Source organism: Cyrtonyx montezumae, unplaced genomic scaffold (genome assembly GCF_038088225.1).
Source record: "Cyrtonyx montezumae isolate F1298 unplaced genomic scaffold, pur_monq_1.0 scaffold_5, whole genome shotgun sequence".
Classification (NCBI taxonomy): Eukaryota; Metazoa; Chordata; class Aves; order Galliformes; family Odontophoridae; genus Cyrtonyx; species Cyrtonyx montezumae.
In genome coordinates, this window is record NW_027072056.1 from 11,720,875 (window position 1) to 11,745,839 (window position 24,965).

Sequence of the window (24,965 nt, forward strand, 5' to 3'; positions counted from 1 at the left end):
ATGTGGTTTGTCCCAGAAATGAGCTCAAGGGTTCATGATGTAAGTCTATTTGAAAGGTAGATTGATTGATTTATTTATTTATCATGGTTCGTCATTACTAGGGTGCTTATAAATGCTTATATGGCTTGTCTGAGTTCTTGCAGCCTCCTGGCCTTCTGCTTGACTGAGGCTCCTCGGGGCAGAATGAATTTTAAAAGAAAAATTATATAAATTAACCGTCCTTGCAGATTACACTGTGGGAAAACAAACAAACAAACATACAAACACAGAACACCTCTTACCTCAGTGAGAGGTGCTTTCATAATTACTCTTCTCAATAACTGTTTTTTTGAAACCCCATCATGAGCTCCCAGAGTGCATTTTAAACTTTGACGCAGTGAAGTAGATCAGAGCAAATTTGTGTTTATTCCCTTTTATTAAGGAAGCTGTACAGTGTTTGACAGCTACATGTCATGAGAGTTGTGTGAAACTCAATCGTAACAGCAGCAAACTTGAAGCTGTATGTGTTCCAATGGATTTAAATACAAAATAAGAAAATATCATTGCCAGTTAAATGGTTTGTGGTGTTTTTCCTCTCCTTCTCAGGTCATTTGTGCAGTGTTTCAAACAAGAAATAATAAAAAATGGATTTAGTATGAAAAAATAGTATCTCTTCCCATCATTAAAAATATGGTTTTACTGCATTTTAACCAAACCGTATTTGTTGGAAAAATAAATAAATAAATACATAATAAAGTTTTTAAGACAAAGTCTGAATTGAAGAGATAGGAAGATAGGAGAAAGGATGTGATTAAATGCTTAGAACACCTCTAGAACACATTCTGATAGAAGCATTTGTGCTGCTATGTACACTATCTGCAAATCTTCAGCACAGGAGTACTTCTAACACAGGGAGCGATTGCAGAGATCAAGAACACTTTCCTCTGTCACTCGTTCCCTTGAGCAATATGTACCTCTGCTTATATGTTTCTTATAAGGCATGACTGTTTAGTAGAGCTATATTTTGAAAGAATGTGGCCTCATGTCACTGGCCCAACCTTTGCAAAGAAAAACTCAAAGAGAAGCAAAACACTGGGGAAGATGTCTCTGAAAACACAAGTTCACCCTCTGAAGCAACATCTACCCTTTGCTTTGTCAGTTTTCCAACAACAGCTGCTAGTTATCTGTCATATTAATATGCTTTCAATATACTATGCTTGAAGCAGCTGGGCCAACTTGAAACCAATTTGAAAAACATGTTTATAGAGAAAGGCAAAGGAAATGACCTGTAACACTGTAGATACAATATGTTCCACATGAGAGCTCCATCAGTTGAGTTTTTACCAACTCAGTTGTTTTATTAGCATTCGATATCTTCAGTTTTCATTTCAATGCTACAAGTAGATCTAGATTGCCTCTGACTTCCAATCTATATTCCTGCTATTTTCTGTGGTTCTTTGGTCCTAAAAAAGCAGCAGTGAAACAGCCATTTAAGTGAGCAGCTTCACCCCAACATGCCTGTGTGTCTGCATGGGCATGCACTGTCTAAACCAGGGCTTGGTTACATAGCGGGTGAGTGAGGGGAATGAGCAAGTAGGTATTTCCTTTTTGCAGCTTCGAAGAGACAAGAATGAGATTCAAAGAATTAGTGCTACAAAACGATTCAAAAAAAAAATCACAGTTTTAACTATTTTAGATGCTAGAATGACATTTTTTAATATAATGAAGGAGAAAGAGTAGATGAAATAATAATTCTCCCAGCTTTCATTCTACATACTGTTAGTGAGTTGATGAAGTATTCCTAAGTTTGCTTAAGAGCAGAAACCAAGACTCTTATTCCCTTTAGCTATAATTCTTCTTCAGTTTTCCAATATCAGTGCATAAAATTTTACATAGTTTGTGTACCAATAAGCCAAACTAATTGCCTTTTAAACCTTAAAATGTAAGGCCGAGAATGTGAATTAAAAAAAAATAATCCCCATAAACATTACACCTTTTCTCCCTTTCACCAAGAAGCACATGCATGCTTTGAAATAGATGTTTGAAAAAGGAAACACTGCTGGCCTGTTGCTGTCACTTGGCACTAATTATTTTGAAAGTTTTGGTCATTTTGCATGTCTACCTTAAATCTTTTGGATCTGTCCAGACTCTCTCTTCTGATGGCACATGCACCAAACCAGCATCTGAACTGCTGCACTGCATGGCTGGAGTCCTCAGTCACACAGCATCACAGGTGTGATACAGTGGCTGGAGAATACAGCACGGGGCCTTGGGATATCTCCTGTATGATTTCCATGAAGCACTACAGCAACATTTCCACATCAAAATATATCCTTTTTTTTTTTTTTTTTTTTTTGAGAAAAAGTTTTAAATAATTCACTGAAAATGTAAAGATTTCAGGTAGCTGTGATGTTTCAGGAGGTAGCAGATCAAAGCATGGTCTCTCCTCCTTCTCCCTTTCCCAGCAGATCTGATTTCAGAGTTGGAAACTGAGAAGTGCAGAGAAACTCAAGTAAGAAGCAGAGATAAATTAGTAGCAAATAGCCTCTGTCTAACACCAGACTTGTATGATCCCAGTGTTTGAGTTAGCTATTTTACAGGGTAGACTCTTACAGATTGCTTCTAATTAAGGCAGTAAAAATAATATTGTTTTGATTACACTATTCCATGCAGAAAAAAAAAAAGCAAAGAAAAGAAAACTAATTGAAACATCCAGATTTGTGAAATACAGCAGAATCTGGACACTGAATTTAAAGCAGCTATCTTCTAATCTCTAAACACCTCCACATATACAGACCAGACTGTTTCCCAGGAATGTTACTCATCTGCATTCTGTTGGTGCTTCTTCTTTTTTTTTTTTTTTTTTCTGTCAAGGCCCTTTTCATACAATTTTAGCAGAAATGTGTCCAGCTGAAATAATTTCTAGACAAATTCATGAAAATAAATAGCAACACAACACAAATTGTTTGCACTCCTTATGTTTCTCCTTCGTTCTGTGAAGTCTACTTGCTACTGAAAAATATTAAATTATTCATTTTATGAGAAGCCCAGATTTATCTTAAGCCACTGACTTGTTTCTGTGAATAAAATGAACTTTTCATCCAGGCAAAAATCCATATTTGTTTCCACGCACTTTAGTAGCATTAATTTGATTTCTTGTTTCTTTTTCCTACCATGTCTCACAAAGAGCCAATAAAATTGCTTAAATCAGGCCTGTTCTCCTCTTGATTTGAGCTTTGTTTATTTGCATGTTCACAGAAGAACAAACAGTGCCAAGATTAATTCATTCTGATTAATTTGCTACCTCATACTCTTATAATGAGTGAGTTATCACTATAATCTTTGCAATTACTGTGTTTTAATAATGCTATCCAAGTATATATTATTAGTCAAGTTAATTGCTTTGGAAAGTTTTGTGAATGCTTCTATTAACTAAGAACCATGATTCGTCTGAAAAGAATCATGTTGTCACATGAACAAATCGATATGCAGAATACCTAGTTTATAATACCTGATCTGTTTGACCTTTTTCATTCCATGGTTTTGTTTTATTTTTACGGTATGACATATCCAAAATCTGATGGCAAGGAAGAAGGAAACTTATTTTACTGAAGACAAAGAAATAGCTGTTGCCTGTGTGCTTTCAGGAAATGGAGAAAGTCTGTTCCTTTCTAACAGGCCTTGTTTTTCTGAAATGGCAGAGCTCCCCGACCTTTGCCCAGGCCTAGCAGTGGCTGATAGAGCCCTTCTTCCAGCAAAGGGCAAAAGATTTCAATATCATTCAGAGTTGAAGGTGACTTATCCAAGTACTGAACTTCAAACATTATCATGTCTACTGGTGACAAACAAGCTATACAGGAAAAAAATGGCCATGATTTACATCACCCATGAAGGCCAACACATGCAAAAAGCAAAACAGAACAGTATATTACCCAAAAAACTGTAAAAAGAATCTTCACTTAAGCCTAAGAGTGGAATCTAGCTGCTGTGCCCAGTTCATTTTCTTCCTTGAACCTTTCTTGGTGATGTTTTTGATGCAGCCTGGACTCTCCCATTATGTATCATCTGTCTTCCCTCCCACTCATGGTCACCCTGCTGTGCTGCGTTAACTCCAATCCATCACTATCTGGATCACATTTAACTAGATGAAATGGAGATTCATCTGTCTGTCTAAATCCTTCTGTTAGAACTGGAAGTGGATGATTGCACACTGACAGCCTGATTTACCCTTCTCCCCCCTGAGGATCCCGGAACAGGTACTGAAGAATACTGAGAAAGACAACGTGCTAACAACCCACATTAGTTATCCTGGGGAGACCTCAGCAGTGGGCAGATACCCCTGTATCTCTTACAGCACAACTCTAGCACCTGCCTCCGCAGCATCTGCTTCTCGCATTGCTGGAGACATTATATAGGTGTTAACGTTGTGCTGAACTACACCAGAAGAGAAACTCCTACATCGATCAGATACAGCAAGAAGTTGAGAATTGAAAGAGCTGGCTTCTGTCAGTAAGGGTGCCAAGTGCCTGGTTATTTTTGTACTTTTTTCAGATTAGGATTTTTTCAGTGAAGCCATGATCTCTCACTATACACCACACACTGATCTCAGTGCATTAAGAATTTAAGGGGGTGAACCTTATGCTTTTTGAATCTTCGAGCTGTTGCTGAGCCCTGCCATGACCCAGCCAGCCTTACACATGCCAGAGATAAGGTTTGAGTATGAGAACCCACCATTCTTGAACATGGTGGAAAGTCCATTTCAAGGAGAAGATAATTAAGCAGAAGACATCTGTAACAAATCAGTGTGAGGTCAGTCCTTATTGCTCAGTTAAAACTGTTTCTTCTTCTTGGAACTCAACTTTTAGATTCTCCGTGCTTGGCTTCAGAGAATTCTGGCACTGCCACTTTATCTGCTCCTTCTACTTCAGTTTCATGTTATTTTCAAGCAAGTAAGAATTCAAATGTGTATGGTATGTTCAACATCCTCTAGTTCAGAATACTTTCTGAACAATAAGCAGTTCATACAGTGATCATAAAGGAAAGCTGCAATACATTTTCTCTTAATCAGTATTAAAAATATTTCACAGGAGATACAAATCCACTGACTTCATAAAAGAACAATTACAGATTTTGTTGTTTCCTTGTTATATTTTTGCTCCATAGCCTAGATCTCATCGCTGCCACTCTTTCCCTAACCTAGTTCCCATTCACATGTTAAACCACATCTGTAAGGAGAAATGGTTTGGGAGGGAGGGGGAAGAGGGACATACACATAGCTACCAAAGTAGTAGGATATAAGCATGTCCCAGGGCACTAAAGTTGAAAAAGCCTTTGATGAATTACAGGATGCAATATTAATAATATATAAATACAAAGAAAATACCAGCAAAGCTTGGAGGATGTTGGATAGCAGATTCTGCTGATCCTGGAATCTTCAAAGTATACTCAAAGGTTTTCAGAATATATTCAATAGTATAACTCTTCAAAACTAATGTTATCCAGAACACACAACTAATGATGATAAAGCAAACAAGAATGATAATAAGATATAGCAAATAGAGATAACAGCATCCCCATAATTCAAAACCATATGGCTGGGCTGGGGCACATGTTACAATTTTCTTACATTACATACATATGTAGGAATAATATTTGGGCACTGAGGAGTTTCTCAATGACATTTTGGAACTTAATATCAAAGAATAATAAGGTATGTCAATCAGGGATTACAAGTCGTGATAATACCTTGTGACTAAAAGACAATAAAGCTTTTTTAAGATAAGCTATCTGATTTGGGAAATGTGTAACTACTGAGAGCTTCTAGAAAAAGAGACATTACTTAATCTCAGACTTTTCACCAAGTTTGATAACAAATGGGATGAAAGCCTTCATACAGTAAAGGATACTTTTGAAACACTAACATCAATATTTTTAATTATTAAATAATCTTTCCCCTTTATTGTTTTACACCAATCCTTCATAAGAATATCAAGGCTGAGTGTTCTACTGCAGAGTATTTCCATTTCAAAAGCTGAAATAATATAGGCAGCTCTAGCCTCTGCTCTCAGTATTAAATACTTAAGTCCAAGGTTTATTCAGCCATGGTCTACTGATGTGGTGTTGGCTTATAATCAGACAATAAAAAGAACAGATGGCTTAACCAAATTTAATTTGCTATTTTATTTATCCTAGTGCTGCCTATTTATCATATAAATATTGAAGAGTTATATTACACAGTTGTAAATACAAGACAGTGTTTAGAGCTTGTTTATGAACTAATCTAACACTTAACCATCAATCCTGAGATGCAAAATGAGTAATTTAAATCAGATTCCAGGTCATTGTTTTTTTCTGACCTAGTCTGTGATGGAAACAGTAAAGACTGCCATCAGAAATTATAATATTTGGTAATGCTTGCCAGCTCAGTAGTTGATGGCTGGAACACTGTGTCAGTGATTTTTTGCAAAAGTGAAAGATCTCCAACTGCATGAAAAAAACATTGAAAAGCAAACTCAGGCCTTGAAATCTGGCAGTCTTCTATTTCCAAAATGTTTTTCAGTGCTCAACAGGGAATGATGACATCTGCAATTTGTCGGATTACTTATTATGATCATTTACTCATTGCAAGATGTGGCCTTGATCATCAGTGCATTACTGTTCATTGCAGTGTTTGTGAGACCAGACCATTTTATCTAATACCATAGATCCCATCAACTTAAAAGTAAAACTTCTGAAGACTTTGCAGTATTGTTTTGGCTGTCAGAATAACTCCTGCTGTCATCCTTCTTAGGAGACTTGAGTAAAAGTAAGAATATTGCAGGGCAAGTACCCACAGTGCTACAAATTAGGTCATTAATTGTGAAGTAAGTTCAAACGGAATGATTTGGCAAACACAACTTTTGAATAAGTAGACTCAGTTTTGGAGCATCCTTTTAAAAGCATATTCATCATTAGTCACATTGTTAAGTAAAACTGCTGCATACTAGGTACACAGATTTTTGAAGTGTATTTCTAGGGCATTGCCTATATAAGTCTGCTGCAGTTTTACTGAGCTGTCTCCAGAGATCCTCTCTAAAAATGTTAAGTGCAGTATCTATTGCCACATTTTTTCTTAAGATAGTCATCAGCTATACAACTACCTGCACTCTGAAATTCTCACTATTCTTTTTACTCCAAGGTGAATGCATTCAATTTTCAGATACATTTTCACACATATATGATATTCATATATGCAGATTTCTGCAAGATAGCAGACATGGAGTAAAAGAACATCTTGAAGATGATCTGTGTCTGAAATCCTGGAATCTGTCAGGTCACTTGGGCTTAACAGAAAACAGAACTGAGCTCATACATTCCATTCTTTATATATTTATAAACTGATTCATTTACCAGCTCCCTGTCAAAAGCATCAGTCACCTCAGGATGCAGCATAAGTAGACAAGTCATGTAACATTGAATGCCTACAACTTGTTAATGAAAACTAAACAGATGCAAGCACAGTGATGCGAGAGTGCTATTCTCAGATAGTTTAAGAACAACATGGAAGACAAAAATGAAAATGTATTTGTATGACTATGTGTCATTTGAACCTCTTGGCCTATAGTTAATTCCCACAAGAGAATTAATTTGACCTCTGATTTTCATATGGTATAAATAGAACAAACGAATCTGTGAATATGTTATGTGAAGAATATGTACAACTCCACTGCAACTAGAAATTTCTGCACCTTCAGTTCTGCAGACATCTGATTTCCTTCAAGTGAGACAACTGAGCAATGAACAAGTTCAGTACCTTTCCTCCCTACTGGGAAAAGATTGATAACTCATACATCCAAACTGTTACCTCTTCAGGCTCTTTGACTCTGTCACAGTCAGCCACAGCCCGTTCAGGAAAAGAGACAATGCTGTGTGTTTAAGAAGACTGGTCACCCTGCAGCAACACAATAGTCATCAGCCATCATATAAGGTGACAATTAAGTATTTTGAAGTTTTTAATCCAGCAACCAAACAATTGGAGAAAGTAATTACACTTTTCATCAAAATTCACACACACAAAAAAAAACAACACTAGAAAAGAACAAAATGGATTAAATTCAGTTTCTCACATAACAAGTTCATCCAGTTCTAGCAGCAAAATTCCTCAGAACCTATCGCTACTACCACCTTTGAGACTTTCAAATGTTTTCACAGGTGAGGAGTAAAATACACATTATAAATAATATGCAAACCAAACAAGGCCAAAGGGATAACCTGTCAGCTGATCAGTGGGTTGTTTTCATGTATATTTGATTTTAAAAAAAGGACAGAAGAGATTATAAAAGCAGCCCAGAAGAACTGAACACCTGTTTACTTCTCTAAAACAATGTGGGCTTTCTTAGTTCTCATAGGTGCTGCAGTTGCTTCTGCTCACCTGCAAGATCTTGCTTTTGATGGGTATGTACAGACATCGGGTTTATGTTTTCACGGTTTCTTCGTGAGCATAAGTCTTTTAGTTGACTTATCTTTTTAAAACCCAGTTTCTCTCTCCTTTCAGCCACAAGGTGTTCCGTGTGATTCCACAGAACGATGAGCAGGTGGAAATCATCCATTCCCTTGCCAGTAAAATGCAGGTAAAGAACTTGGGGAAGGAACTTTATTGAATCCAAAGGGAATATATTTCTCCATTTCCTCAACTAATGTATCGCAACCAAAACCAAAAAACAACAAAATGAAAACAAGTTACTAAATTAAACACCTAATCCTGATTCCAGCCAACTCATCAGGAGCACTTCTTCAGAAGGAAGAGGACAAGGTGATAAAGCTGGAATTATGCAAATACAATCTAATGCCTACCTGAAAAGTCCAGATACCTCAGCTTGAGTGTGAGAGTGCCCACCACAATTTATTAATTAAGTTACTTTGAAATTATAAATTCATTGTGGGGTGCCTTCAAGAATCTAAAAAAAATCTAAATAATAATAAAGCTAAAAAATTGTATTCATAACAAACTGAACTTTGTTTTGGCCTCTTAGCCTCTCATGTCACCTTTTGTCTCTGACTTTCCTTTAAAATTTTCTTTCTCCAGTCAAGCTGCATGATTCTTACTGACCTTGAAGTAGATAGATGATGACATAGTGACATGAGAAAAAACAATAAGGACAGCAAATGTGTTTTCAATATTTCTCTTCAGCTTTGATGTTGTAAAATAGCTGTTGGTGAAGAAGACACCATTATCTGTAGGATAAAAGGATGGTATTTTTAATGAAGTGCAGATGTGGAGAAGTAGTAGCAGCAGGGTAGTACAGTATGCTGAAACAGTATTGTATTCTACAGAAGAATATACTAGTGGTATGTTGCTGCTAGTTCTATGAAAATGAATATAACAAGTTTGCCTCTAAGCCTGCAGTATGAGGGATTTGCTTGTTTTCTTTAAAGTAAAGAAAAGATCTCTAAACTACTGTTGTTATACAAAGCAATCTGTCAGGACTTATGTGGTAGCGGTATACACTGAACAGCCATCTCACTTGAAGATACATCATTTGTGAATATCTCCACCAGCCCCAATGTCCTTTATGTTCCAGACATGAAAGGCTGAAAAGGCATTAGACTGGTAAAACAGCTTTGTTTACATTGACCTTTAATCTACTCTAAATCTTTTGGACTCTGAATCCAAAAGAGACTTTAAAGCTGACTTCAGAAAAAATATGTGAAGTAGTAATTGCACTATCATTTGTCCATTATGAGTTAAACAGTATCTTCTGAAGACACAGACTCCTCCTAGAAACTGCAGCAAAATGAGTCTTAAAGACACAACGGCAGCAGTTCTTTGCAGCTGATGTATGTAAAGTATGTTCGTACCTTGCTATAGTTGGGAGAACATTTCTCTTTAATGGCGATAGGCAAAAACCTCCAATAAAACGTGTACAAAGAATGAAAGAAGTTGTAAAGAGAGTTACAAATTTTGCAAAGTGCTCACAAATCTATATGCATTCAGATGCTGTAATAATTGTACAGAACACTCAGAGCAGACAATATTCCATATGTTCCAAAACTCTTTTACATCTATTTTATACCAGATTCCTTTAAATGAAGTTCAGAATATTTTAATGGATATAAGGGCTACCTATCATTTGATTTAGGGTGATATTCATCTTTTTCCTTCTTCAATTTTGAAAAGAAAAAATACCAAGTATTGATTTTAGCACTGTGCAAGACCAGTGCAGTCCCTGTTAAGTAATCTAATAAGTAAAAAATTAAATTTACTCAAAAACTGAGTTGATGCTTGGCATTTGTTAAACTGTCACTGTCATCTCCAGAAATCTTCTATATAAGTTCGAAGGTCTAATAATATCACCTTCATTGAATTCTATTTAAAACTTCAGTCTATTTTTCTGGCAAGCAAGGTCAGTTCAGTGTAACATAGGAATGAAATCTGTTGTATTAATCACAATCAGCATCACTATATCATACATACACTCTCTAAAACCTCACAGTCATAGGTACGTATGTATTTGTTCATATCTTCATTTGGCCTTCTTTCAGGTTGACTTTTGGCAGCCAGACTACGTCAAATTGGTAAAGCCAAAAATGCAAGTTGATTTCCGAGTTGAAGCTGACAAGGCTTTGGAGGTTGAACATCTCTTGAAAGAAAACAAAGTGGATTATAAGTAAGTTTGTTCTCGGTATTGTATTTTGAGAAGGAGGCGACTGAATATTGGAGAAAACATGTTGAATACTTTCAATGTTGATTAACTTATCTTCCTGTCACACATCCTCCATTGAATCCTCCTTGGCCCTGCTTGATTAGCAGGCTTTTTCAATGTGTAGTGTATATATAAATGCAGACACAAAACTCAGTTGTACTTGATCAAACTCCCATGACTTAATTCAGAGTTTTTGTCACTCAGATTTGTTTCTACCAGATCAAACTCCTTTTTTGGACTTCTTGTGAAACATAGCTGTTATGATCTGCTAAATCTAGTGATAATCTCTCCCTGAACTTGCCATCCCCACGTTAGCTAAGCACTCTTTTGATGCCATGGTGGGAACCGAGTTAAAAACATCCTAAAAGAGATTGTTCTCAGTAGTGCTTCAGCCCAGACATAGCTCAGGCATCCAGTTTCATTGGAATTTCTTCTCTGGCAAAGGAGGAGTTACACATGCTAGTTTTTCCTACGATATTTATGAACACCCTCAGGTCCACACACAAAGCTTTTGATTGCAACAAAGGCCATAATGTCTGGAAGATGTCCCTGACAAACTTCAGTGGTGTGTCCTTGTGACAACCCAAGTGGTTAAAATTCTTTTGAAGTGGAGCTGCAGTGCCACGACATCACGTCAACATGGTCATTTGCACTGTTTGTTCTGGAGGCTGGTGGTGCCTCACAAAGTGGCCTCCTGCTCTTCTACCCAAATGATCGAGGACATATCCCAAACAAGTGAGAATTTGTAAGGATGTTAAGACAAGCACTGGAAAAAACAAGGAAACTTCATAGTTTTTTATAGCCAAGGTTGAAGTGTAAGTAGAAGGTCCTCAAGACCATGGTTGATGATGAGCAGTGCCTTTCTGTCAGCCCCAGGGAATAATGAACAGGAGAGATTGAGCCAATGCAGACAGGATATCAGGGTGGTTTTCTCTGTATGCCATGATGTGCTGCTATTTTAATAGCTCTTCTCACAAGCAGTAAAGCAGATTGGATGGATGGATCTTGCCATCTGCAAACTGCAACTAAATTTTGGAAGCTTGGTTTGATAAAGAATTTAATCATGCAAACATCTCTAGGTTGTTAGAGATCCTTGACAACAGGATGGTGTTATGTTACTGCAGTATAATTCTGCAGTCCTTCAGCATCACCAGTTCAAGAGAATGCCCTTTTCCTTTTGAGGAAGAGGCAATCTGACATCACAAGGTCAGTCCAAGGCAAAGGAGAGTTGCTCTTGGATAAAGAACTTATATTTTATATGGACCCTATTTCAGCATTACCATTCTTCCTAAACCAAACTCTTGACACTCCAGAGGTTTGCTACTACAGGAGTAAAGTGGGCGGGTGCAAGTTTAGAAGCTATTGCTTTGTGATCATTCTGTCAGCAAAGGCAGAAAGGAGACTGAAACTGGAACATGACATTATTATTTTCAAATGCATAAACCAGTCCCCCACATTTCTCTTCACAATCAACATGGCCTTAGTGCAATTCTGAAGATATCCACCTGGTGCTTGATTTTCTGCTACTAAATTGCACGTTTCTTTCCTTTTTTCATGGTGTCTTACTGCAGAGTTCTGATTGACAACCTGCAGACTGCACTGCATACTCAGTTTGACAGCAAAGTTCGTAGCACTGGTCACAGCTATGAAAAATACAACACCTGGGAACAGGTAAAGTCCAGAAATTTTCCACTTTATCAGCTTGATGTCTTAGCCTCCATAGTGAAAAAGGCTTCTGATATTCTTCTATCAATCTTCCCTTCTCCTCCCGTGTACCATCCGTTAATATGATAACCCCCTCTCCAAAATCTCTCCCTTCTTTGTGATTCATTACAGAGATAATCTGCATAACCCATCTGCCTGCACATATTTCTTTCTTTTGTATTTGACTTTGGTGGACTGTTCCCACAAATCCCTGCCCAGTGCTTCTGTAAATAGTTCAAGAATAATAAAGAAAAGAGCTATGAATCTGAAAAGCATATCAACATGTAGAAGATTTAAGGCATTCAATCTACTTATTATGACAGGAAAAAAGTTTTATTTTGTTAAGAGAATTAAAAGGATGACAAAATCATAATCTCTAAGTCCTATGTAAGATTAGCATTCAAAAAGTTTCTTGACCCACCAGCTTCAATGATTGGAAATTTTAGATGAATTCATATCAGAATATCTTAGTTCAGCAACAGTTTCCAGTCTGCACTACCACTGGAAAAAAAAAAACAAAAAAAAAAAAACTAGGATTAGAGATATAGCTCAAGTACAAGAAAGAGTTAAAAGTTCTTCTAAATCTATCAGTGGTATTAAATTGGTTCAGTTCTCAAAAGGACCTTTCTGGTTTGAAAGCAGTGAATAAGTTTCTCTGGACCTGAGGACAGACACATCAACATATTTATTCTCCTTATTAAACAGATAGCTGCTTGGACTGCTGACATTGCTGCTCAGAACCCAAGCCTTGTCTCTCGCAGTGTAATTGGGGAAACATATGAAGGACGGCCACTGTACCTTCTCAAAGTAAGTGCAGGGATTCATTTGTGCAAGACTATTTTTCCGCTATTAACCTCCGTAAGTTTATGATATCTACTGAATGATGATGCAAGATATTAATACACATTTTGGAAGAAACCAAATGGATTTTTTGCACTACTTATTCTATGACTTTTCTTACCTTAAGATTTAAGGGGCATAATAAATTATTAGAAGTTCAGGCATAAATTTAACAACAATCCTGTGAGCCACATGTATTATCATCTACCTTTATATTCTCTCCTTCTGTAAGCATGTTTACTCTAAAAGAATCTATAAACATCAGACTCTCTAGCAAAAGGCAACATGTTTGTTTCTTCATTAGATATAGTTGTTTTTAATAACTCTGATAAGTAAATAAGATACCATTAATAAATAAAGGTGAGAGGATAGAGGTTATTTGCCTAAAATTGCATAAGCATCCATCACCCACTGAAACAAAGCTAAGTACTAGAAATACCATAGTGTATAAATATATCAACAGGAGAGAACAATCTATTATTGTGGGGGAAGGAGTTACCTATGTTAATAAAAATAAAATTATTAAGATTATAAGGTTTTAGCTTGAATATCATTGTCAACTACAGCTGACAGCACTCCCTAGTTTTCCATTTAATCAGAGAATGTTATATTTATGAAATTTTACTCTTTAGGTCAACAAGCTGATAGACATATTCTGCATAAAAACTGGTTCATTTGGGACTTGGGTTTGGTTTTTTGTTTGTTTTTGTAGCTGGGAAAAAGTGGTACGAATAAGAAGGCCATCTTCATGGACTGTGGTTTCCATGCAAGAGAATGGATCTCCCCTGCTTTCTGCCAGTGGTTTGTGAAAGAAGTCAGTAAGCGTAATGATCAAAACATTTTTTTACAAAATGCAATTACTTTTCTTTTAACCACTTACCCTAGATATTAATGGCTGCCCTGTAATCTTTGAGTAGCTTAAGACAACCTAAGCATGTGTATGACATATGCTTGCAGAGGCATTGGTGGTAAGTATAACCTTTATCTTCTCAGACAGCCATGCGGTTTTGTGTAAGGAACAGTGGAAATTGAAAGTGACATCTCATTGGAGTCAAAGGGAATGTTATTTCATTATCTCCCAATAAGGCTGCAGACAGTATGCGCTACCATTTTTCTCTCAGCAATTCACGTCACTATGGCTGTCATTTTCACTGTCTGATCATTTAATTCATGGATGTACCTGACACCAGCAGTGGCTCTGCTCAGTGGATGCGAGTGTGGATAGGTAGAAACAATTTTAAAGTGCAGTCCTCTGAGAGTCATCGGTGGTTCAGCTGGGATTGCTTCTAAATGTAGAAGTCAGAAACTAGAGGAAAAACAAAGTAGATAATTATTTGTATCTGCAAAGAAAGAAGGGGAAAAAACCAACTAAAGAAATAAACAAACAAAAAACACAGGAAAAAGGTAAGTTCTAGTGACCTAAAATTGCTTTTCCAGATTCCACCTCCAGCCTGTTCTACTCGCAGGACAGTAGATGCCTTTCTCTGCTGCATTGCTCCCTATGTTGTGAATAAGATGTGTTATCTTTGAAAATAAAGGAAACAAGGATCCAACCAGGCCTTTAGAGCAAATTTCAGTTATAATTGGACGCTCATTCAAGTCTGATTTAAACCTCTGAACAAGCATACAAAGGGGTAGGTCATGAAGAGATGGGATATGTAGGTTTATGGCAGGAGTTCTTATGATGTACTAGCTGGAAAAATGCATGGAAAAATCCACCTCTCTATGAATATGTGCACCCAAAGCATTATGACTGGAAACATTCTCTAGAGTTTTGGTTATTGATGAAATTTATCTGCACAAAAGATATTAAAAAAAAATAACATTCAAAATTTATTAGCAATTTGATCTAAAAACAAGTGGTGACGATATAGGGAGAGTATATGAAGCAGAACTTTCTTCTACCATTCAGTGAGGAGATAGTAGATGGAAATCTTTCTTTCATCATCCTGTTCATAATCTACATTGGTTTAAATATAATTTATCTACCAGAAAAAAATGACTAGCAGCATGCTTTCAGTCACTGTAAATCTTCTGAGCATATATAACATCAGAGCTACCAACTCATGTGGCGCAGTGACCTGGATGACTTCACTTTTCACATTCAGTAATTCCTTATCTAGATCCAGGCTCTCAAATATATGCTGGAGATGTTTCCATTCTATAAAGGCATCATCAGCTCTTTCTGCTTTTCTCTGATTAGGCTGTTGAGACCTACGGAACAGATAGTACCATGACCAAACTTCTCAACAGCCTGGACTTCTATGTCTTGCCAGTTGTTAATATTGATGGTTACATTTACACTTGGACAAATGTAAGTACATCCCTCTTTCTCAGAAATATTGCTGGCTAGGTCAACTGTTAGAACTTTTTCTTCCTTTTACTATAAGCTTCACCATTCTATTTTAGGACCGTATGTGGAGAAAGACACGCTCTAAAAACACTGGCAGCATTTGCGTTGGTACTGATCCCAACAGGAATTTCAATGCTGGCTGGTGCAGTAAGTGTCTCGTAATAGCATCTGCAGCAATCACCCAGAAATGCAATAGCCAAAATACTTAGTTACAGATTTTCCCCTTACATTACGGTTGGCTCATCATGATTTTGATTGAAGACCACCAATACAGCATTGTGAAATAGCTTGTGTTCAGAATTCATCCAAAAAAAAACCCAACAAAAAACAGATTTTAGTTACTGGTGTCATCAGTATGGCTACTTCTATGAACAGCAGAGTTCAGAAGAGCAGTCAAAATATTTTTTCTTTTGGTTGATTTCACTTGTTGCAGAGGGGTACCCTCTTTGCTGGTTCCTGAAAGCATCCAGATATGGGGGCATGTGCAAGGAGAGCACTTTAACGTAAGGAAACAAATATCCCAAATCACTTAGATACTATAGAACTCTGCATAAAAACTCACGTCCCTCCAAACATGCACAAAATTACAGAGCACATTTAGGAGTGTCTTAACTGTGCAATAAAGTACTATCTTCTGATATGGTACATGTGTGGCACTAGGATTTCCAAGGCTTATTACGAAATTCACATAATAATAAGGAAGTTGATTGTTAGGAGTGTGATATTAACTACTGATTACATTCTTACATTATATTCTGTCCTTCAAAGCACTGGGGGCATCAAAGAGACCCTGCGATTCCACTTACTGTGGCTCCGCACCTGAGTCTGAAAAGGAAACTAAGGCTTTGGCTGATTTTATTCGTGAACATCTTTCTACAATCAAAGCATACCTGACTATTCACTCCTACTCCCAGCTGCTACTGTTCCCTTATTCGTACACTTATACACATCCAAAGGACTACAGCGAACTGGTAAGCACAAGTTCTTTGTCATTTTGATGTAATGAAAAGGATGTATTTGATATAATGAAAGAGCACTATTTAGGTCTATTTAAATTCAGACAGCTTCTTTAACAATCAGTAAAGAGTGTATGTTGCCAATTTTTTGAAAATACCTCAAGAACAAGAGAAAATGTGATGGCTTCCACATAGTTCAGGCACAGAGCAGGCCTTACTTAATTCCTCATACACACTGAATGTGCTGCAAGGTCAAGATTGCCTTCCAAACATGCCATAGAGAAATTCACTACATCATGTGAGCTCCTTCTTCCTGATGCAAGAGTTTACAGTGTGTGGGGCTGCAGAACATCACACAGAAACATTATGCTCTGTAAGTTATGCTGACAGCTTGCTAGATTGTAATAACTACCCAGAAATGACTGAATTGGTACCAGCACCAGCAAATAAGGAACCCTGAATAGCAATTCCTACTGAACCTTACTTCTCACTGAAGGGGTGAGACTCCTGTCGAAGAGAATGATACAGGTTGAGGAAAACGAGGCAGTTTTTGTCAATAATAAATGTAATTGTCATGTCTTAAATGGCAACTCCTCTTTTATTCATCCAAAATGAAGGACACACCCTAACACCACTTGAATAACAGTCTGGAATTTTTTAAAAAAAGTTAAATATTAAGCGTGCGTAAAAGTTGTAAACATTTCATAAGGCCAAGAATCAACAATCATGAATAATAAAATTACTTCAGTTCTTTGGCATATTAGCAATTAGAAGCTGTTGGCAGGGAAAACAACAGAGCTAAACAAAACAAACAAATCTTGATTCCCTCTCTTTCCTGGATGCTGCCAAAAGTCCAAGGCAACAACACTAAGTGTGCTGCTCTGCTGGGGGAACTTGACAGATTTATGAGTGCTCCCAAATAGAAGTCACAGTTCCAAAGCACAAACAAGAACCTGGGCCAACAGTGAACTTTGTTGCAGCATACTTTACAGCTTAAAAGAGAGGATGAAATCCAGATGAAAATTTTGCTTTCTTAATTTATTTTCCAGAAATCTTTGATTCTAATTATTCTGCGGAACTATAGTAATTTCTTATCTTCAGTTTTCACATTTTTTCCACATTTCACACGTTGCAGTTTAGTCTCAGGCAATAAACAGCCCAAAGCTCTTGAGCTGCTTCATTGTCAAGATCACAAAGTTCACATGTGCTAAAAAGTTGCATGACATTCCACTCAGCTTTTGGAATTAAAAGCAAATGTGAAACTTAACTAAAACTCCAGCATGCTTCTCACAGTATTACACTGAGAAAGTTTACATCAGTGGCCCAGTATTAAAAAAAAATGCAGTAAATCCTATCCATTTAAACAGTCTTCAGAAATAATAACTAGTGATTTTCTTGTTTTTCACTTTCTTTTGTCAAATTAAATTTTAACGATAAAAACCATATTACAATATAGAACATAATTCAATGAATTTCTCTTACTGTGCTTCTCCAGCTTTTAATTAACAGAAGTCCTATTTTCCTGCCACAGAGAACAAGTCTACAATTAACATTCAGAATAAGAAATAAATAGCTCAGGAATGCAATCTATATACTTCTCTTCACCTATTTGATTTCACTTCATAGGTTAGTCTTTTCGCTGCCATTTTATCCCATACTTTAAATTGGGTACAATGATCCCAGAGGGAGTTCCATTATTTTCCAATACAAAGCAATTACAACCTCACCACCAATGACTAGGTGACCCGATGAGTGGTTTTCATGTGTTAATTAAGGGAAAATATTTCTTTTACTGGTGAGACCAACAAAAAGACAGCAGGATCCCAGAGATGTTCTACTTGAGCAGTATCTGACTTTAACAAGGGAAGACTTCTTGCCAAAAATCCTTCTTTCAGAGCATCATCCAATCAAAACTGCCTATAGCTGGGGTAATTACACAGAAATGGCCCAATTCACTCCAACACCAATGAATTCAATAGAAAGACTGACTTTCACAGGCTCTGGGTCAGGTTCAAATGTGTGGCTTTTCAGGCTGCTTGAGATAACTAAAGCACATTCGTTTGAGCCGTAACTAAAGAAATTTAAGATTTTCCATCAATAGTTGTATTTGCTTAAAATGATACACTTACAAAAAGAGGCATTGTGGCTTATGCCAGTCATTATTCTGTGATGAAAAGTTTTGTCTAGATCTAGAATTTGGAGAAATGCTGAAAAATTAGCATCTCAGCCTTTCATAGAAATTGTTTGGACAAATAAGAGGACCATAAATCACTTTTTGAATGAAACAAAATTTATAGTGCCATTATCTTATCTTGGATGTTATTTTTACTCTGACAGATCTAATAAATTAAAGGAAATATAGCTGCAATTTCTTATCTCTTCCAGTGAGCAGCTCGACATGTGGTTAAACAAAATTTCAGGTCTGCTTATCATTAATAATATTTTGTTCCATTATATTTAATTAAAGGTAGCAAAATACACTGGGGTCTGTGCTACATTCCAGTGTCTGAGATACATAAAGGTACAAAAATTAAGTAACTTGAGATTGAAATCAGTAGGTCTGCAGAAAAGAAAGAGAAAGCTTGTACCTTCCTTTCCTGCAAGAACACAGAGCAGTGTCTTGGGGCTTGAAAGACTTTTTTTGCTCACAGTCTCAAGAAATCACAGAAGGCATAAAACTCTTCTGGTTTTGGTTTCTCAGGTAAAACAGGGCACTCTGGGAGTTCCAGCAACCTTTATGCTTCATCTTACATTGCTATAGCTAATCATAGCAATCTCAAATTATCGTAACTTGGTTTGAGTGGGGGATTAGGGCTATCCTCAACCACCTCAGAACTAGCTTGTATGACAGAAGATGAAAGTCATGTATAACTCTTGCTTCTCACAACTCCCCATCCTTTTCCTCAGAGGCAAGAGGAACTAAATCCCACAGAACACAAGAATTATCCCCAATTTTTTCTCTCTGTATTCAGGATGGGATAGTTCATTTGTTTATTTTTCTCACTTCCAAAATGCTGCACAGAAATTTCACTGTTACCCAAACAATACATGAATAAATAAAAACACCCAAGACAGGAAAATCTAGGTCAGAAATTTCTCAGAAGTTGCACAATATTCTGGAGATGACTCTTGAAAACAAAAATGTACTCTTTTTTGGTGGATCACATTTTGCTTGCCTCATAATCCTCACTTGGCTCATTATTTACTATACCCTAGAGAGTTACATTACACACAGAACACACACTTGAATCCATCGCCTATGGAGAACAGAAGCATTAGCTCTTCACAATTAAAAAATGTGCTTGGCAAGACCAGTATCTCTCCCCACCCCAAAAAGATTCTTTTATCTTTGTTTTACTATTCATATTTTTGTCTTCTTGCAATGAAGGCCTCTGTATTTAATCACACTTTGCATAAATCGTTCAACCCATAAGTTTTAATCGATTCAGATTTTGGCCTTACTTTTCTTCTAGGTCATCCCATGCTTTCCTCATTTTCAGCAAATTAAAATCTAGCTCTATCAATTTTTGTTTGTATTTGAGTTGGTTCTGAACTGATAGAGCTCAATTCCATCTCTTAGCTGAACAAACTCAGCACCAAATCCATGCCTGCATATTAGATTTGTGTATTTCTATTATTTTTCTTTGGTAGGCCATGGAGTATTGCATTAATTCACTGCTGAAGATCATTTTCTAGATACAAGATTTCCACTTCTGTTATTTGAGCTCACTGAAATTCATCTGCTATGTTGGGTTGGTCTACCATTTCATTTCCTTTTGAGCCCTTAAAATAGAACAAAGTAGAAAGCAGAGATAGGTGTAGATTCCGTGCAGTCTGCAAGAATGAATTTCAAATATGTTACATAACTTGGTGAATACTATTATTCTGATTATTTAACCTGATGCCTAGGAGAAAAGTCTCTTCATCCCTGATTTAATTCCAGAATGTTTTTAAAGTGTAGGAATACTTGTAGTTACAAATTTTTGAACAAAAATCCTACTTTCCTAAAGGACTCAGACATACCAGGGAGGAGTCACAATCTATACTATAGTATCTGTACTGTTTCAAACTCCTTTGTTTGCACTGTTGTTACAAGCATATGTTTGGTAGAGAAAGTGGGAAGCATAGCAAATGGAAGGAGCCAGAAAAGCAATATTTGGAAGCACTTGCACTGAGTTTGTCAAAACAGATCTGCTCTGTACTGACAGTGTCACTACTCTGAAAAGGATGCTTACAGTAGCAGCTTTGTTCAGATGATGCTCATGCGTGAGCCTGGCTCAAAGTCAAGTCTCCTACAGTTGCAGGGCAGATTCACCTTAACACAGTCACACTGGAAACCCTCTCACTAGGGATCAATTTCTTATGCAGTCCGTAAGACTGCCTCAGAGAAACTGGCTTGCAAAGGAAAAAGAGCATCATACTGAAGTCTTCCACTTGGCTGGATTCCCCAGACTCTTGGGGGAGATGCTTAACCATGAGCAACAACAAAACAGTGCACTAAATTACACATCAGCCACGGACTCCTGAGGGGAGTCTGGTTTTACTGCCAAAACAAGAAGCCTCGGAAGTGCAGCTTCACTTAGCTACAGCCAACTTTGCAAATAGCACCCTTCAGACTTTCATTACAAAGGAAGCTTAAGTAGTACATGAGACAGAGGTGGAAGGAAAAATACGGTTTTCATTCTTGGGCAAATCAATCTGCAGTGCAGAGAGAGAAGAGTCTGGTCCAGTCACTCAGAGAACAGGTGCCTCCAGATTATGATGGCAAAGGGAGCTGTCTGCATGCAGCTGCTGTGTAATCAACATCCCTGAAGTATTTCTAAACAGCCACGGTTTGCTGGTAAATCTGGCCTGACGATGGAAGAATGAAATGAGGGAGCTGCCCCCCCCCACCCCCGAATTATCTATTAACAGGCAGAAGATGCTTCGCCTGGAAAATTATGTTGTTAGCTCAAAGCTCCAGATGTGATAGAAGGAGAGGCCAGTTAGACATATCTTTCATTAAACACTAATAAAGATAGATTTAAAGGTTGTAAGTTATGTAAGATAATGACAACTGAGAACACAACTGTGCTGTCTCACTGGCCTGTGCACTCCACACACAAGATTAGGCAAAGTATTAGTAATTGCTGTGCAAACGCAGATGGATGATTAGTGCAGGGAATACACCTTCAGCTGAAATAACCTGCTCTGCGAGTTCAGCTGTGAGTCAGAACCTGAAAAGCCATTTCTGCTCCCAGCTACGAGGTACTGATTTGGAGTTATTCCTAGGACTTCAGGGCGCCACTCGCTTCTCTGCTTCTATATCTCCAAGCAGAGTTTTCCTCGCAACAGAGAGATTCTTGACAGTTAAAAACAAACAAAGAAACCACAGCAATTGAGTTAAGCCAGTTAAACAAAGAAATTCTGGAAATCAGTCAGCAGCAAAGAGTATCCTCTAAGGTGAATGAGATAGCTTCTCCTGGCAGCTGTATTCCAAATAGCATACAGGCACGAAAATCCAAACTATTTTTCAGAAGCTAAATATCACAAGTCCTTTCAAAAACATGTTGTCTTAGACACAGAAGCATTGACTTCATTTTTACTATTCCTCATTTTTATACCATGAGAAAGAGGTGACTTTAGTTCCTATGAAGTTGAAGTTTAGTTTTGACCTTCAGATGTTGTACTGTAAATCCATTAGGAAAGCAACTGGGAAAGAGTCACTTAATAGAGAAAAAAAATCAGATTTCAAACCTTTTGATAAATGTTCATTTCAAGATGAAGTCATAAATACTCAGTCATGTTGCTCAGTTAATGGAAAGGGTCATTTAAATACCACATCAATCTCCAAGCTGCAGAACTTGAGGAAGTTGTATATTTGGATTCCAGTCTCTTTACAGCTGGAAATCTCAACTTCTCTTCCTACAAATCCTTTTCATAACTTCCTGGTCAGTAGCAAAATACACCCCGGGTAAATAGACTTCCTGACATCCTTTTTCTTCTGCCGTTTCTGGTATGATTTGAAGCAGTCATTTGGCAGAGAGAAAGGTATGCCCCACTCTTCCCTAACAGCAGCTTCGCTGTTCTGTTGTCTCTACAGTGCAGTTCACTGAAGAGAGACCAAATATTAATAAACAGCAGGCCCATAAGTAGCATAAAACTAATCTTTCCAAATTTTGTTTCTTCTTTGCATATATTTGAAAAGAGGAATAATCATTTTACTTTTAATAATGAATTAAAATAATAATTAACAAATTTGACTCAATCACAGCTTCTGATTAAATGTATATATTATTTAAAAAAAAAAAAAAACAACTGAAAAAAAAACCCTGTAGTTTCGCTAGCAAATGCCAGAGAGAGCTCAGCGACCCCTGCTGCTCTGAATCACACTGCAGCACTTACAAGCAGGAAAACCCTTGCAGATCAGTGGCAGGTTACCAGCATTAATGCAAACATATTTTGATGCTGTTTTGCAGAAGCTCTCTCTAAACTATTTCAAAACGCATGGTCCAATATGCTTTTTTGAGTAATTCACAGAAACACTCAAATCATGAGGGTAAACAGAATACTCTACAACCTCTCTTCCACTGGGAAATAAGCCAGAGCATAACCTATAGGGAAAGAAGGGGCTTGAGGAAATTCCTGGGATAGCGAGCTGTTCAGCTGTAGGCCACAAACAAAGATAAGGCAACCCACTGCTTATTCTTATACTGAACATCTGCTTTCAAAAATAGTTCACATTCATCATCTGTTAGTAATAGTTTTCATGTTTTGTCACTGACATGCTGTATAATGAAGAAGTAGAAAAACCACACATTCCAAAGTCTGTAATTTTCCTTAATGCAAACATACAAAGCTTCGTGGTAGTACTGAAGGGCCTGATCCAGGCCTCACTGGAATCAGTGGGAGATGAACAAATCCCTCTGAGCACAGGAAATGAAATGAAATTAACGAGACTACATATGGTTCTGAGGTAATTTATGTCTTTTTTGTCTGTTAACATTTATAAGACTGCTTCTACTTCCAGTAGGGTCCAACTCTGCTGACTACACTGGTGCTATTCCGAATTTATAAGCTGCATGAACAGAAAGAAAAGAAACGCCATTATGTTTGCAATCTACTGTACCAAGTTATTACTCTTTGCAGGGATTCCTTATTTATTTTAAGTCTTGTACAGGTTTCTTTTAAGTGTAGAAAATACTGTTTGCTATTGCCCCAACTTATACAGGACTATGCACCACTGAAGCTTGGAGAACAAGGTTTTTACTGACAGGTTTACATTTTTTACTGACTGGAAACTACTGGCATCTAATCATTCTGAGAGGTGGACGACTGTTTACAAATACCTTCTCAAGCACAGCTTTTCAGTTTACATTCTGTTTGCTGAGATTCACTCAGAATACTTCTGGAAATCTGGATTTGTGTTTGCTCTTTCCCTACAGAACGCCATTGCTAGTGCTGCAACCCAAAAACTGTCCAGTTTGTACAATACTGAATATGTATATGGCCCAGGAGCTACAACAATCTGTAAGTACTAGCCTAAGTACACCAACCTGAAATGGATCTCACAATTGACTCACTATATATCCTATTCTAACTGTTTGTTCTGTATTTCTGGTTCTGTGACTTGACATTTCCACTTTTTCTGTTATGTTTTATTTCTTCTCCAGACCCTGCTGCAGGAGGCTCTGACGACTGGGCTTACGATCAAGGCATCAAGTACTCTTTCACTTTTGAGCTCCGTGACACGGGCAATTATGGATTTCTTCTGCCTGAGTCTCAGATAAAGCCAACCTGTGAGGAAACTCTGCTCGCCGTTAAATACATCGCTGATTACGTCCTCGATCACTTGTATTAAAGGAAATTATAGCAACTATTAAAGGATTTATTCAAAGATCTCTCCCTCTGTATTTTCAATAGTTCTTTATTTTTGCTTTACTTAATGCATAGCCATATTTTTAGTTCATTAGAGGTCAATAATCTGAAAGCCTTCAGACTGCCCTACAACTATACATGGTCAATGTTCACAGTCTTTTCACAGGTAAGTGAAATTTTAATGTCTTATTTCAAGCTGCTGTTAAGATTCATTTGTGGCAACCAGAAAAAGTGAGAATGCATTACATCTGAGCTGGTAAGTGCAGTCTGCAAATCAGGAAAATGAATACAGTTACAACTAGCAAAAAGAATTAGAAAATTTATTCTCCACTGGGTAATCATCTATGATGCAATCTAAGTTTTAATGGAAAGAAAGTGCAGTGTGTGATGATACCTTTATGTTTTGTTTTAAAAGCATCTGTGGGCCAGATTCTTCCCTGCTGCAACTCAGTTAGGTCACGAAGACCATGTGCTCTGATCCAGGAGATTAATTTACCTTTCAAGTGAGATGATGCATTTAAAACTCACAACAAAATGACTTTACCCACCCTTATTACAAAGGAAACTTGGAATCTACCAGAAAAGAGATGAAAT

The 24,965-nt window shown here is 37.2% G+C and overlaps 1 protein-coding gene across 2 annotated transcripts; it reads left to right on the forward strand.

The window, feature by feature from the left end:
- Nucleotides 1-8,338: 8,338 nt before the first annotated feature.
- On the forward strand, nucleotides 8,339-24,372 carry CPB1 (carboxypeptidase B1). Of its 2 annotated transcripts, none has more exons than XM_065748596.1 (11): nucleotides 8,339-8,412; nucleotides 8,513-8,588; nucleotides 10,501-10,625; nucleotides 12,233-12,332; nucleotides 13,071-13,172; nucleotides 13,918-14,019; nucleotides 15,409-15,519; nucleotides 15,615-15,705; nucleotides 16,327-16,529; nucleotides 23,939-24,023; nucleotides 24,167-24,372. In XM_065748596.1, the coding sequence occupies exons 1-11, from the start codon at nucleotides 8,342-8,344 to the stop codon at nucleotides 24,352-24,354; spliced, it is 1,254 nt and encodes a 417-aa protein (XP_065604668.1). In that variant the 5' UTR covers nucleotides 8,339-8,341; the 3' UTR covers nucleotides 24,355-24,372. The 2 variants fall into 2 exon arrangements, with proteins under 2 accessions (XP_065604668.1, XP_065604669.1); XM_065748597.1 differs by having other exon boundaries at nucleotides 8,340-8,412; nucleotides 8,496-8,588.
- Nucleotides 24,373-24,965: the final 593 nt, after the last annotated feature.

Coding starts and splice junctions, on each gene's coding strand:
- CPB1 (XM_065748596.1), top strand. CDS start 8,342: ATGTGGGCTTTCTTAGTTCTCATAGGTGCTGCAGTTGCTTCTGCTCAC. Junction 8,413..8,512: donor CAAGATCTTGCTTTTGATGG/GTATGTACAGAC, acceptor CTCTCCTTTCAG/CCACAAGGTGTTCCGTGTGA. Junction 14,020..15,408: donor GCCAGTGGTTTGTGAAAGAA/GTCAGTAAGCGT, acceptor TTCTCTGATTAG/GCTGTTGAGACCTACGGAAC.